General features: G+C 39.3%; 1 protein-coding gene and 1 pseudogene across 2 annotated transcripts in view; one reads left to right on the top strand and one right to left on the bottom strand.

Annotated features, from left to right (window-relative positions):
• Positions 1 to 8,886, bottom strand: part of LOC121039885 (40S ribosomal protein S3a-like) — a 38,797-nt pseudogene extending 29,911 nt beyond the window's left edge.
• MTHFD2L (methylenetetrahydrofolate dehydrogenase (NADP+ dependent) 2 like) overlaps positions 1 to 15,254 on the top strand; it is a 150,476-nt gene that overhangs the window by 112,311 nt on the left and 22,911 nt on the right. For both annotated transcript variants that reach the window (XM_040481207.1, XM_040481202.1), the window contains one exon: positions 9,212 to 9,337. In XM_040481207.1, coding sequence (XP_040337141.1) covers positions 9,212 to 9,337 — 126 coding nt within the window. The remainder of the gene's footprint in view (positions 1 to 9,211; positions 9,338 to 15,254) is intronic.

The following is a 15,254-nucleotide window of genomic DNA, read 5'->3' as shown; positions in this document are numbered from 1 at the left end:
CTAGAATGTTCAGAAAGGTGCTGGAAGTCTGGCATTAAAGCTGTTTCCCACTGTGGTTTTTCCTGTGTTTAAATGTCCTATTTCAAGCTTAAGGTTATTCACAAAAAGTTAACAGAGAGATCCCTACATCTGCATCAGGAGTTACTTCTGAATTCTGTCTAAAGACAAAGAGCTTGTCTCTGAATTCCCCAATGGACAGATCCTTTCTTTACTTATAAGACTGGGTAAGAATCCAGTCTACGTTCACAGGAATAATTTTAGGGATAGTTTCCAGAAGACCTCGTCAAATATATACAATTTTTCTAATTTCCTTTGATTTCTTATGAGATTTAGAGTTTTGAATTCTACCTTTCTATCCACTTCTTTTTGTTTTAATTTTTTTTAACGTTTATTTATTTTTGAGACAGAGAGAGACAGAGCATGAACGGGGGAGGGTCAGAGAGAGAGGGAGATACAGAATCTGAAACAGGCTCCAGGCTCTGAGCTGTCAGCCCAGAGCCGGACGCGGGGCTCGAACTCACGGACCGCGAGATCATGACCTGAGCTGAAGTTGGATGCTTAACCCACTGAGCCACCCAGGCGCCCCTCCAGTTCTTTTGTATGTGAATATATATACTGTTTGATATATATTTGGGAGTACTGAATTATTTGTTCCTAAAACTATTATGAAATCCTCTGCAAATGTTAGCTGACTAGGTTTTGGAAAATCTTTAACATTGACTTTCAGTTCAGAATAAGACTAGATCTTAAAACAAAGTAGTTTTCCCTGTTCTGAGGGGGATTTAACTTTTCAAGGCAACTGCATTTTGGGGGTTTCTGGCCAGCCAGGAGTGAAAGGAATAAGTCAGAAGAAAATGGGGGAAATAGCTGAAGAAAGAGGAATAATAGGATGAAGGCTATTAGGATTGTGCTGAGATTTGAAGGAATCTAGAAGAGAGACCATTTTTAGGTTTTTCCATTTTGTTTGTCATGGTGAAGACATCTTTTAAGGGAACAGTTTTGGAATCTGAATACCTTTGGATACTTCCTCAAAACATTAAAAAATGCAGACCACTGGATGTGTGGAATTGTATTCCCTGTATGTTCTTTTTTTAAAAAAATTTTTTTTTCAACGTTTATTTATTTTTGAGACAGAGAGAGACAGAGCATGAACGGGGGAGGGGCAGAGAGAGAGGGAGACACAGAATGGGAAACAGACTCCAGGCTCTGAGCCATCAGCCCAGAGCCCGACGCGGGGCTCGAACTCACGGACCGCGAGATTGTGACCTGGCTGAAGTCGGACGCTTAACCGACTGCGCCACCCAGGCGCCCCTTCCCTGTATGTTCTAAGACACCTCTCCAATGAACACTTTTATTCACCTCAAAAGTTCTTCAGAATGGCTATTGTAATTCTAAATTATCCTTGGTGAAATGATGCCATCTAGAAAGGTAAGTATAAGAATTTGGGATATGGTTGGGGTGCCTGGGTGGCTCTGTCAGTTAAGTGTCTGACTTCAGCTCAGGTCATGATCTCATGGTTTGTGAGTTCGAGCCCCATGTTGGGCTCTGTGCTGACAGCTCAGAGCCTGGAGCCTGCTTCAGATTCTGTGTCTCCCCTTCTCTCTGCCCCTCCCATGCTAATGCTCTGTCTCTCTCTATTTCTCAATAATAAATAAACGTTAAAAATTTTTGTTGTAAAGAATTTGGGATATGGTGTAAACATGTGTAAGAAGCAGGAGTGTACATCAAATGGGGAAGATGGTATTGGGTTTAGACTGAGGCAAATCCGGGAGCGTCTGGGACTGGTCAGTTGAAAGTACTACTTATGTACCTCATGCCTCAGCCCCCCAAGTCTAATGGCTGGCCCATCTCCAGCTGCAAACCTGACCAATAGGCCATTCTCCCCAGAGAGAAAGGTTTCAGGAGATTTCACAGATGAAACAAGACTGAGGAAAGTTCCTATAAAATTGTGCTTAGTGACCTGAGGCAGAGTTTTTCCATAGGATTTTCCAAAGTTCAAAAGACATATTTTGAATTTTACAGTCCTCAGGGTCAGTTTGAAGAATGGATTTGTCCAGGTTACTCACACCTCTCCTGTGAACCTCTCCTATATAGACATACAACAATAAATAACAGATATAGACAAATTGTATTGCAAGTAATAAGACCAATTCCCACTAAGGATAAAAGATTTTTAACTGGGTAATCAAAGGATTCCTAAAAAGGGTTCCTTATTCATAAAAAAAATGAAATAAATTCAGCATTTGGGGAGCTTTAACAAATAAACCAAATTTCAGACTTATTACTAGACTTACCTTATCATTCTAGTTAGAGAGACAAACAGTTTTCTATCATAGCAAGAGACTCAAGGGGCCACAGAGGCACCTGTGGTTTCTGAGTTGAGGTCTGGAATGTTAAGAGTGGTAACAGAGGAAATCTTCATGGATCCGCAATGTTGTTGAATACTGGCTCTCCCTGAACACCCAAACAGCCCATTGATAAGACAAATCTGAGCTTATGATTACAGAAGCATGGGAAAACACTGTCTTGACAGTCTTTTAGGAGCCATGTGCACCAGAGCTCTCTACCATCAGCCAACCTGTGAAGGTTGGTTCTGAGCATCTCTTTCCAACTCTGTGTTCAGTGATGTCACTTGCTATCTTGAAGTCAGTTGTGGTAGGGATATTTATGCCATAGAGGAGTATTTATGCCACAGAAATCATCAAATTCCTCAAATCAGCGATTCCCGCCCCCACCCCCACCCCAAGAGCCCATTTATCTGAGTAGTGTCTTGTGGCATAGAAGCAAAGCTGAGATGCTTAGAGGTTGAAAATTTGTTTTAAAGCAAGTTTTTTAATGCAGAGACTTGCTCAGGATTGGGTAAGGAGCATAACAGGGATTGGTGGGTACAACAGGGAGAGGGTTTTGAAGCAAGGGGTTTCAAGAGTCTTGGAGAACAGCCATTTGAGACTACCCATGGAAAAGTCAAACAACTTGATGATAATTTAAATGAGTTTTTTAGTAACTTCCCAGAGACAGTGAAATTATCTGTAGCTTCTACCTTTCTGAGCAAGGGTTTTCTAGAATAATAAAGTCATGTTGATGAAAACAGTGGAATAGTAAAGTCATATTAATGTATACAGTAAGCTATGTGGGTGTGGATGGTTTCGGTTCTCACATATAATGCTTGAGCCTTCAAATTATATAAGATTTAAGGATAGGTTTCCATGGAATTATCTTGGCAAAATGTAAGAAATAAGTAAATAAATAAATCTCATAGGAAATAGTTGAAATCACTGTTCATTTGCAAATTTAACAAAATGTAAAAAAAGAGAACGATCTGACTCCACATACTAATGGCATTAAAAACCTACTGATATTTAAATATTTACTAAATATTTAAATGGCTTTTAATTCTACTTCACTGTTATCAAACAGTAAGAATGTAAATATATTATTGCATTTGTATACTTGGAGAACTAAATATATCATGTCTAAGAAATTTCTTTTCAGTGCCTTTAAAATTTTAATTAATGGACAACTTTATACTTCCAATCATTTGCCTCTACAAGACAACAATGTAGATGGATGACTTAGAGTATTTAAGATATCTAAAACAGATTTTGAATGTCCATTTGTTATAATTCCAGCATTGAGTAAAATCTGTATTATTTCTATGATAGGGTCAGAAGAGTGCAAAGATCAGGGGTGCTTGGGTGGCTCAGTCGGTTAAGTGGCCAACTTTGACTCAGGTCATGATTTTGCAGTTCATGAGTTCATTCGAGCCTGGCATGGGGCTCTGGGCTGAAGCACAGAGTCTGGAGCATGCTTCGAGTTCTTTGTCTCCCTCTCTGCCCCTTCACCGCACGCCCTCTCCCTCTCTCTCTCTCTCTCTCTCTCTCTCTCTCAAAAATAAATAAACATTAAAAAATGTTTTAGAAGTCTGCAAGGATCAGAAATGAATTAGTTGAGAGAAGAAAGAAAAGAACATTTAATTTGATGACACAAAAAGACAATGTTTAAATCATAGAAATGGAAGACATTAATTAATTAATTAATTCTTCCTTTACCCTATAGTAAATATTTCTAGTGAGGAATAAGGGCAGTATACAGTTTCTTTTTCTGTAGTGTTTTCTTATTCTTAAAATGTTCTGTATAATGAGCTGAAAGCTATTTCCTTTGTTCCCTCATTCTTTCATTTTTCTTTCTGCAAACATGTAGAGTAAGTCTACTCTTCATTTAACATATTGACAACAGGACCACGATTATTGGGTTCTGCTTTCGTTTTCAGTTGTTTTTGTTTGTTTTGTTTTTCCTTAGATAGGCAACCTGAGTTTATTCAACCATTCTATTTCAGAGGTATTCAGTGTGTGGACCAGTATTAGTCCATGACTCTTTCTTACCTCTGGGAACCTTAGGTCCACAACAAGATAAGGCGCTGCACCAGAACATAAATCAACATACTTCACTGAAAACACATTGCTATGAATAAATAAAGCTACCTGAATCAAACAATGTGTTTAGTGATATAGTTGTTTTACATTGTGCAGAAGCTTTTTTACCCTGTTGCAGACTGGTAGTAAGCAATTAAACCAACTAGTTCGATAGCACTTGCTCCATATGGCATGAGTTCTAGATACATTCTAATTATCCTTCTCTAGACCAGCCCCTGGATGTAACCAATGGCTCCAGAGAGAGTCTGCTAAAAATATAGAGGAAAACATTATATCCTTATATCTGGACACTGTTTGTCTTAGAGTAGCCTAATAGTTTTTAATGAGCTTTTAGTCAAGTAAAGCACCTGGTCAGAATTATACATTTGTCCCCTTTTAAATTTTTCTTGCAATTTGTATAGTCCATCATTCCAAAGTGGGCTACCTATTAGCTATTCTGTCCAATTTTGTTCATTTACAAATATGGGGCTATGCAGCTATTGCTGTGTTAAGAAAAACAAAAACAAAACTAACTCAATCACCTTAAAGAATCACTTTTTTTTTTTTTTTTTTTATTTCCCATGAATTTGGGTTCAGCTGGTCAGTTACATTGACCGTGCCTTGTTTCTTCTGATCTTGACTGGGCTTGCTCAAGCATCTGCCTTCAGCTGGTGGTTAGCTCGAGTCTGACTCGTGTAGGATGGCCTCAGCTGAAATTACTCAGCTTCCCTCCACAGGATTTATATCCTCCAGTAGGCTAGCTTGAGCTTGTCCTCAAGGCTGTCACAGGGTTCCAGGAGATATAGGTAGCACACAAGACCTCTTTAAGGATTAGCCCTGCCGCTGGCATAGACGAGAGCAGAGAAAGGCAGAAAATAGACCTGGAGGAAAACAAAGATAAAATAACCATAACAGTGACTGTGTTCTTCCAAGTTCTTTATTAAAAATTTGGAAAATGGTACTGACAAATACTTTTCATGGAAGACCTCTGCAGACCTTCCTACAGATGCATTGACCAATAGCTTTGGAATACGTTATTTAACTATCCAGGATTGTACCAATTGGAGCTTTCATCCAACCCACAGTTTTCCATCGTGTAAATAAGGGTTCAGTGAAAAACTTTGTCAAATCTGATGCTGCAACTAAGAAACCATCTGTAGTTTTTTGAACATAAGTGGTCATCACCACATTTAATTATGATAGCAAAATATTAGAGTTCAGGACTGCATAACTTATTATGATAATCCATGTGATAAATTATTTCATGTAGGTTTTAAATTTCAAATAATTGATAAAATGGAAAAATGTTCATAATTTAACTTTAATGGCAAAATGGTAGGATTTATAGTCACAATATAAGCAAAGTTATAGGTATCATATTTTATATCTAATATATAAATATTTTGAAATCCTAGAAAGAAATACAATAAAAATATACTTATTATCTTTGAATGGCATGATTATAGTGATTTTTATTTTTATCTTAAACTTTTAGATTTTTTCTAGATTTTCTACAGTGGACATATGTGATGTCATCATCAGAAAAAAATAAACACACATTTAAGGTTTTTCTATTTTTTAATTTTCCTAACAATTAAAATCAAGCTCACATTTATCTCTATTTTGAAAATTGTGCATTTGTTATTGCCAGTCTGATATTCTCAGAGCAAATGTAATGAACTATTACAATCGAGAGAGAAATCTGGATCTTTCTCAAAAAGCTGGATTTTAGTAACTATTTCATCAACATTTTCATTTTAAAAATATTTTCTGCAGCTATCTATAATCAACTTATGGCTTTTCTAAAAAAAGAAAAGATTTTATTAACCATCTATAAAACTTGCATCCGGATCACTACAGCTTAAAATAGATCGCTACCCTTTCAGAGCTCTTTAGTAACTAAGAGCAATGGATAAAATCCAAACAACAACTCAGAGAAGTTCACATTGGAACATCGAATTCACCAAGCTTAGATTATTTAAAAAGAATGATCGATAATTAAACATCACACATAAGACTTTTTGTCACCGTTAAATGTCTGAATTTTGAACAGATTCTTGGACTGGTTTTTTTTTTTTTTTTTAATTTTTTTTTTCAACGTTTATTTATTTTGGGACAGAGAGAGACAGAGCATGAATGGGGGAGGGGCAGAGAGAGAGGGAGACACAGAATTGGAAACAGGCTCCAGGCTCTGAGCCATCAGCCCAGAGCCCGACGCGGGGCTCGAACTCCCGGACCGCGAGATCGTGACCTGGCTGAAGTCGGACGCTTAACCGACTGCGCCACCCAGGAGCCCCGATTCTTGGACTGTTTAAGACTCATATCCATCAGCTCGTTCAATATAGCACTGGTCTCGTCCTCAGCAGCTTTGCCTTCCCCATGAAGCTCCATGAACTTTCCCAATTCAAACTTGAGCTTCCTCAGCACTTTGACTTTTCTGACAAAGATATCATGGAGTGGATAAATAGACTGATAAGGCTTTTCTGATGCTATGTCTTTTCTGATGCTATCTGCAATCAATTTATTGGCCATTTCTCTCAAGTCATTTGTCTGCACCTCTCGGGTCATGATCTCCGTCATCTTTTTCTGAATTTGGTGGACCTGTTGGTGCTGAGCATAAGAGGTCTTCCAAATCTGATTGTCTCAGTTTTTAGTAAAACCAACACAAAGTAGATGAAGCAAATAACCATCAGTAACCTTGACATCAACATGGGCTTCAATCATGGTCTGCCTTTTTTTTTTTTTTTTTTTTTTTTTTACCATGGAATACATTTTGTCACAGGTAAGTTCCATGCTATGGAAATTAGTCAGGCAGTTTGGGCCCTAAAATCCTCAGTTATTAGATTGAACTTTCTAAATCCAGTTTCATCATTCTGCAGACCAGCAAGGCTCACTTCGAAAACATGACCATTGAGGCCATCAGATCCTATTTTGGTTCTTTGAGTTCTTATAACTAGTGTTTTTCCAATATTTTTTATGTTGCACACAGCTGGCGCTTTCACATTATACCCATCTTTCTTATAAAATGGATCAATCACTTTCTTCTTGGCTCCCTTTATGCTGCCTTTCTTAAGGTGCTTGTTCTTCAGATTGCCATGGCACTGCTCAGGGAGCCAAAAGCCTAGGTTTTCTTTTTCTATTGGATTCCAAGAAAAAAATGGGATTTTATTACTATCTTTAGAACAATACTCAATATCTATGCTAGAACTGATAAAAAGAAGTTCTATGGGCTAGGGTAGGAAAGCATGAGAAAAAAAACATATCTCAAACATTGATGCCTCATTGGTTATATTAATATGTGACTAAGGAATGTATCAGGTAGCTACATCTATTTTAGCACTGACTGTTTCTTTATAGCCATTAAAATCTTAATTGTACTAAAAATCATATGCCATCTGGAATGCGTAAGTGGATTATTTAGGTAGAAGAAGGCCTCTGACCACACAACATTGAGTCCTTTTCATGCAAAGGATGTAGAATGTGAAAATGAGTAAATCACCTGCAAGACACGGTGTCCACCAGAAGCATTGTGATAGACTAAAGATGGCCACAAAATCTTTGATTTTCCTCCCACTGAGAAATGGAGTTTCTGTCTGTCCTCTTAAATCTAACTAGATTCTGTCACTGCTTGACTGATAGAATATGACAGAAATGATATTGTGCCAGCTCCCAGGTTCTAGGCTTAAGTGACCGGCAACTTCTGCTTCCTGTCTCTTGGAGCACTCACTCTTGGAAGCCAGACGCTAGGCTGTGGGAAGCCCAAGCCACAGGAGAGTCCATGCTTGTATGCCCCAGTTGACAGCCCCAACTGAGCTCCGCCAACTATGAGCAACAACTGTAGCCATGTGAGTGAGCCATCTTGGACAACCAGCCTAGTCACATTTTGAGGTGACTCCAGCCTCAGCCACTGTCTGAGTTCAACTATGTGAAAGACTCCAGTGAAGATCCATCCAGCTGAGCTCAGTCATCCCACAGAACCATGAAATGTAATAATAAAATATTTTAAGTCGCTAAGCTTAGGAATGGTTTTTAATTATTAACAAAAATAACTGGAACATTAACCATTGTTAGCTGGTGCTGTTGTACTTGAAATAAAGTTTGAAAATAATTATAGAAAATGCATGGTAATGTAAGCTCTCTGTAGAGCGATCTTTCCAACTGCAATGGAGAAATAGTAGAGTTTAGTATATCTTATACCTTTCCAAGTCATATACAGACATAATGAATCAAAGAAGCAAAGAAAAAATAAGAAGAAAGCTCAAAATAACACTTCATGTTTGGAGTTGATAGGATACCACTATGTGTGTGGCACTTTAAAGTTTACCACCACCCTGAGCATTTAAATTATTTTCACTTCATTTTTTTCTTTTTATCCAACCCACCCCCACCCACCTCACCCTTCTTTGTCTCTACCTCCAATTTCCAAGTAGTTTTCATTCCACCCAACCTCAACAGGAGCCTGTTTCATAGCCATGATGTCCCTATGCTATTTATAGTATGTGAAATATACAAGGATGCGACTCTAGTGGATATCCATCTGGAGAAATCTGATAGCAATCTCTGAGGTGAAAGGGTAAATCCAGGTAGGATTTTAAGCACAGAAGCCCCCATGTGCTGCCTTTATTCTTCTGCTTCATTGGAAATGATCAAGTGCCGTTGGTCTCTTCCTAGAAACAGTGTCTGTTGTATATTTTTTTAAAGCCATGACAACAAAACATTAGCTGTATAAACCTTTGGTATGCTCAAGGACAAAGTTTAAATATTTTCCAGAGTGTTTTACAACTGTGTTTTGCTTTCAGGTATTCCTAAGTTGATCACATCTGATATGGTTAAAGAAGGTGCTGCTGTAATTGACGTGGGTATCAACTATGTCCACGACCCAGTGACAGGAAAGACAAAACTGGTTGGAGATGTGGACTTTGAAGGTAATAAACTACCTCTTTTGATAAGTGAAGAAAATGAAAGATTCTACTTTGCATGTTTTTATGGTAGAAAGAGAAACTTTGTATTTGATGCAAGCATTATTAAGTCGATAATCATTACACCTCTTTCCTCTGAGGCAAAAGTTTAGTCACTTCCATATTTTCTTCCTTCCTTCCTTCCTTCCTTCCTTCCTTCCTTCCTGCCTTCCTGCCTTCCTGCCTTCCTTCCTACCTTCCTTCCTTCCTTCTTTCCTTCCTACCTTCCTCCTTCCTTCCCTCCCTTTTTCCCTCCCTCTTCCCTCCCTCCTTCCTATCCTCCCTGCCTGTCTTTCTTCCCGTCTTCCTTCTTTCCTTCTCTCACTTCTTGGGAGGAAAATACAATTACACCATTAATATTTAGTCTTATATTAGGGGCACTTGGGTGGCTCATTCGGTTAAGCATCAGACTTCTGCTCAGGTCACCATCTCACGGTTCAGTTTGCAAGTTTGAGCCCCGTGTTGGCTTCTTTGCTGACAGCTTGGAGCCTGGAGCCCACTTCAGATTCTGTGCTCCCTCTCTCTCTGTCCCTCACCCACTCATGCTCTGTCTCTCTCTCAAAAATAAATAAACATTAAAAAAAAAAAGATTAAGTTCCTTATACTACAGGTTTTGTAGGTTTTTAGTGAAAGAATGCAGCTGGCCTTCTGTACCAGACATTATTTTTACTTTTTTTGGAGTGTCTCTATACTTTGCTATCCATGCTATATATTCAGCCATTCACTCTTTTTTTTTTTTTGAGGCGCATTTTATTTATTTTTTATTTTTTTTACTATATGAAATTTATTGTCAAATTAGTTTCCATACAACACCCAGCGCTCACCCCAAAAGATGCCCTCTTCAATGCCCATCACCTACCCTACCCTCCCTCCCACCCCCCATCAGCCCTCAGTTTGTTCTCAGTTTTTAAGAGTCTCTTATGCTTTGGCTCTCTCCCACTCTAACCTCTTTTTTTTCTTTTTTTTCCTTCCCCTCCCCCATGGGTTTCTGTTAAGTTTCTCAGGATCCACATAAGAGTGAAAACATATGCTATCTGTCTTTCTCTGTATGGCTTATTTCACTTAGCATCACACTCTCCAGTTCCGTCCACGTTGCTACAAAAGGCCATATTTCATTCTTTCTCTTTGCCACGTAGTACTCCATTGTGTATATAAACCACAATTTCTTTATCCATTCATCAGTTGATGGACATTTAGGCTTTTTCCACAATTTCAGCCATTCACTTTTAAAGCCTTGGGGTGTGTTTGCTAATCCTAACTATATTTCAGATCTGGAGAGTTACCTGGATAATTCAAGTCAACATTCCTCACTTGTATTTTAAAGAGGATGAGGAAGAGGAACTAGGATAACATTTCTATGGCCATTGAAGGGGATAAGGCAGCAAATATGTAGTAACAAAAAACAGTTGTAACTCAATGCCTTATCTCTACTGAGCCCCTACACAGATAGTTTTCGATACCTGACCCCTAATCCAATTTTACTTCCATATCTTTGTCAGATACTTGGATGCATTCAGATTTTCAGTATAATCTAGGAATCCTTAGTTGTCCAATAAGATATAAATTTAGTAAATTGAGGTATTTTCATATTAGAAATCTAATATATACATATATATTAGATTAATCATTTGGCCAAAAAAGCAGGGCCATGTCAAGAACTTTATCAGCCATAGATGTGTCTTTATAGACAAACTAAAAGGAACAATAGATGACATGATTTTTAAAAAAAATTTTTAATGTTTATTTTTGAGAGAGACAAAAGTGGGGGAGGGGCAGAGAGAGAGGGAGACACAGAATCCAAGCAGGTTCCAGGCTCTCAGCTGTCAGCACAAGCCCAACTCGGGGCTCCAAATCATGGACCGTGTGTTCATGACCTGAGCCGACGTCAGACGCTTAACCGACTGAGCCACCCAGGCACCCCTAGATGATGTGATTTTTTAAAATAATTCCAATTGTACATTTCCTCTTGGAATCTGGTCATCAGGCAATGATTTACCAAAGTCCTAGCATGGTATTGAATGAAACCTAACATGCAGGCACCCAAGTGTTCTAGGGTATTGGTCCCATGTTTGTGAGATTGCAGGTTGTAGCATGTAGGCAATCTGAGCCTGGTGCTAAGGAAGGAAGGAAAGAAGGAAGGAAGGAAGGAAGGAAGGAAGGAAGGAAGGAAGGAAGGAAGGAAGGAAAACCTGAGGACACATGTGCAGCAATACATTCTGGGGACAGAATGACGAATAAGAGCAAGGTACCGACAGTACACTGCTCTCGTAGGTGGTCATTCGCAAGGTCCCTGCCAGTGATGGAGATTCAGGTCAGCAGGGGGATCCCTGCGGGTAACCACGGCTGTCTGTCTGTGTACATGTGCGTGTTACGTGTATGTGCTGAACTCCTCAGGAAGTGACCTCATTTCTTTATTTCACTTGTCATGTTCAATCAGTAGTATCAGATATCAATAATTTATGTGAATTTCTCAACTTCAAAGGGTAAGGATACATTTCGTTTTAAAACCTGACCTCGTTTTTTCTCTTTATTTTTGCACTGTCATTCTGCTTCTTGGTGACATTACAGTTACCACATGTTTATTGCAAAATCACCGTACGCTTCTGGTGCACCCAGATGGCACAGACAGAACCTGATAGCCAGCTCGAGGCAAGAAAAGTAGAGATGTTTGCAGTTCGCAACCTTGACTCTGCTCGTAGAGCAAACTTACCCAGCAGTGCAACACATCTTTTGAGACCCTTCTCTCATATAATTGTTCATTGGTCTCAAAGCATTTCCACGCATTCTTATGTTTAGCTAAGAATGTTTTTTGCTTGTGGGGTATTATAAAAACACTAAAAATGAGCTTTTGGGGGTGTGCGCGTATGCTTAGTCACACACGAATATGCACTTCAGACCGCATACCATTCCATTTGGCGGAATCTATTAAACTGAACTGCAGTTATGCATATCTAGGTATATAATGAAAAAAAAAGGGAAATGACAAAGAGAAACAAAGACGTAAGATAAACAGGCAAGTGCATTGGGCTGGGAGACAGAGAGGTGTTTTAGACCTAGCATCGTAACCCAGGAACTTTGCAGCCTCCCTGGCCATCAGTGGTGTTATCGGTTAGATGGTAGCAGTGACAGGAGTGGCTCCTTCCAGCCCTTGTGTGTGCTGCATCTTGGACATCCAGCTGAGTGCTACCAAATGGTTATGTAGAAACACAGAAACTTTGGGTAGGTCAGGCTTTTCTGCTTCTGTCATAAGGCCACGCCCATCTTATTGATAATATTACCCTTGCTCACCGCCTGGATCACAGAACCAGGGCCCTAAAGGAAGACCTGGGCTTGGTAAAGAAGACCTTGCCAGTGAGGCCGTGACTCAGCCACCCGGAGGAACATGCAAGTGATAGGTTTTGACATGTTGCTCTTCAGGTTCTTCATCGGGACTTAACCTGAGGTGAGGGATGATCCCTCGGCTGCAAGGGAGGAACTCCAACTTGGGTTATGCCGTAAAACTTGTAGGCAGCCGTGGCTGCAGGTTGCCAGAGGGAAAGTGTGGCTGCTTTGTGAGTATCGGTGAACATTTCCCTCTCACTGTATAGCCAAGATAAACAAATGGGTGTAGGTAAAGTCAAATGTTAAAGTAAATTGTCCTTGCAGACATTTTCAGCTCTCGAATAAAGGAAACAGGGTGGCCGTTGGTGGGAATGATTTTTAAAGAATAATTTCATTCATGGACCCCATTTGAGAAATATTAGAAATATTCAAATATTTGCAAATTCAGTGATTGGTGAAACCAGGAGTTATTTGTATCTATTTTCTTTCTAAGAAAATATGGATGCCTACGTGTAATCTTTATTATTAGATGTTTTGGCCTCAGTTTTGAATCAGACGCCTCTCCTCTGAGTGCTATTTTGTATCAGATACAGCGTGAGGCTTGCATCACCCTCTGCTATAGTTCTTGATGGAAGGAGACATAAATCATCCTAAATATTTCTTTTTGTTGCTAATGTCAGGTTTTGGTTTTGGTGTAAATACAGTTGTCTCCAGACTACATCTTCCTTCATCTTCTAGGGTTTCCTGTTCTCACTTTTTTCTCTGCTCTGTTCTCTGCTTCCTTCTTTCTTCATTCTCCTTCTCCTGAGCCCAGAATAGAGTCAAATGGCCCTTCCTGAGCTGGTGGCCTAGAGGGAAATAATTGTCCCTCCCTCCACCATTCCTCCAACAACTCCCTTCCACCTTGGTCAAAAAATTGCCAATATTCTTAGAGAGGAGGCAGGCAAATCTAGTAGAAAATTATGTGGAGAGTAAGGAAGGTAGGAAAGGCTTTCTTACATGGGGAAACCCTCTTCTCAGGTCATTTGGAATTATTCTTTATTCAGTGCTAATAGTAGTTGGCGTTTGAGAGGTGGTTACCATTCTCAGCCTTTTATACCCCTAAATTATTCATTTAATTCTTATGATAGCCCTATAAGGTAGCCGTATAAGGTATTGTTATTATCCCCCATTTTACAGAGGCACACAAAGCCTGGGCATCTTTGCCCAGAGATGACACATAATGGGGCACTGTGTGTTCATAGCCAGGCATTTGGAATTTCTACCCTGCTTTGTCTTCACTATTCTGTATTTAACTATGTTAATACTTCCATTTTTCTTTTTTTTAAGTTTATTTTGTGTGTGTGTTTGTGAGAGAGAGAGACAGAGAGACAGAGAGAGAGACAGAGACAGGGAGGGAGAGAGAACCCCAAGCGGGCTCTGTGCTGTCAGAGAGGCTCAATCTCACGAATCATGAGATCATGACCCAAGCTGAAACCAAGAGTCAGGTGCTTAACCGACTGAGCCACCCAGGTGCCCCAATACTTCCTTTTAAGACATGAAGTTATTTCTTTTATGTTCCCCCTAGGATATATACAATAGCAAGTTTTAAAAGTGTCTAGACAAGAGTATCAGTGTATGTCAGCCCTCACTCTATGTGGTTCTGATATGCACAGATATCAGTTACCATGGTTTAGTTAAATAACACCAATCCTGCAACAGAGTGGTTTGAATTTCAGTTAGTTTGCTATATTACCTGTAACTGCATTCAGTGCAAACTTTTCTGCCAGCTCTTCAATGTACAAATCATTATGCAAATAACAAATATGCACAGTGATCTGCGGCCAATGACATCACTTCTTCTAAGTCTGTTGGTGATTGTTCATGGGACATCTTAGTTCAGTGAAGTGTGTAGTTCTATTGACTCCTTTTTTTCCCACTAATAAACCACATGACATTTTATAAAAGTAGATCACAAACAGAGGGAATTGCCAGCAAAGATATAAAAAGTGATAATGCTGACAGATTCTGGACATGGAGCCAGAGGAACTTTAGCAAAGGTGAAGTTCTCCATGTAAATGAGAAAAGTAGTTGCTGCTAAAAGGACAACAGTGTCCCAAAGGAAGTGACACTGGCATAAAACTTCACATAAAAAGAACTCTCAGAGCGGTGCCCGGATGGCTCAGTGGGTTAAGTGTCTGACCTTGGCTCCAGTCATGATCTCACAGTTTGTGGGTTCAAGCCCCACGTCTGGCTCTGTGCTGACAGTTCAGAGCCTGGAGCCTGCTTCAGATTCTTTCTCTCTCTGCCCTTCTCCTGCTCGTGCTCTGTCTCTCTCTCAAAAATAATGAAACATTTAAAATAAATAAATAAATAAAATAAAAGAACTCTCAGATGTATTTAATGGCATTAACATGCAAATACAAAATGTTAGAAGCTGATCCAAATTTGGAAAGGAATCTGAAATTCACCAAGGCATAGGAAAGATGCTCACCGTATACTGCATGGTATGTGACCAGAAGAACACAAAAATTGTTCAAACTACTCTTGATAAGTTTTTACAAATAAATAAAAGGCTTTAATA

Source organism: Herpailurus yagouaroundi, unplaced genomic scaffold (assembly GCF_014898765.1).
Source record: "Herpailurus yagouaroundi ecotype Mexico unplaced genomic scaffold, PumYag 28, whole genome shotgun sequence".
NCBI lineage: Eukaryota > Metazoa > Chordata > Mammalia > Carnivora > Felidae > Herpailurus > Herpailurus yagouaroundi.
The sequence above is the reverse complement of the archived record's forward strand: the minus strand, read 5'-3'. Positions and strand labels throughout refer to the sequence as shown.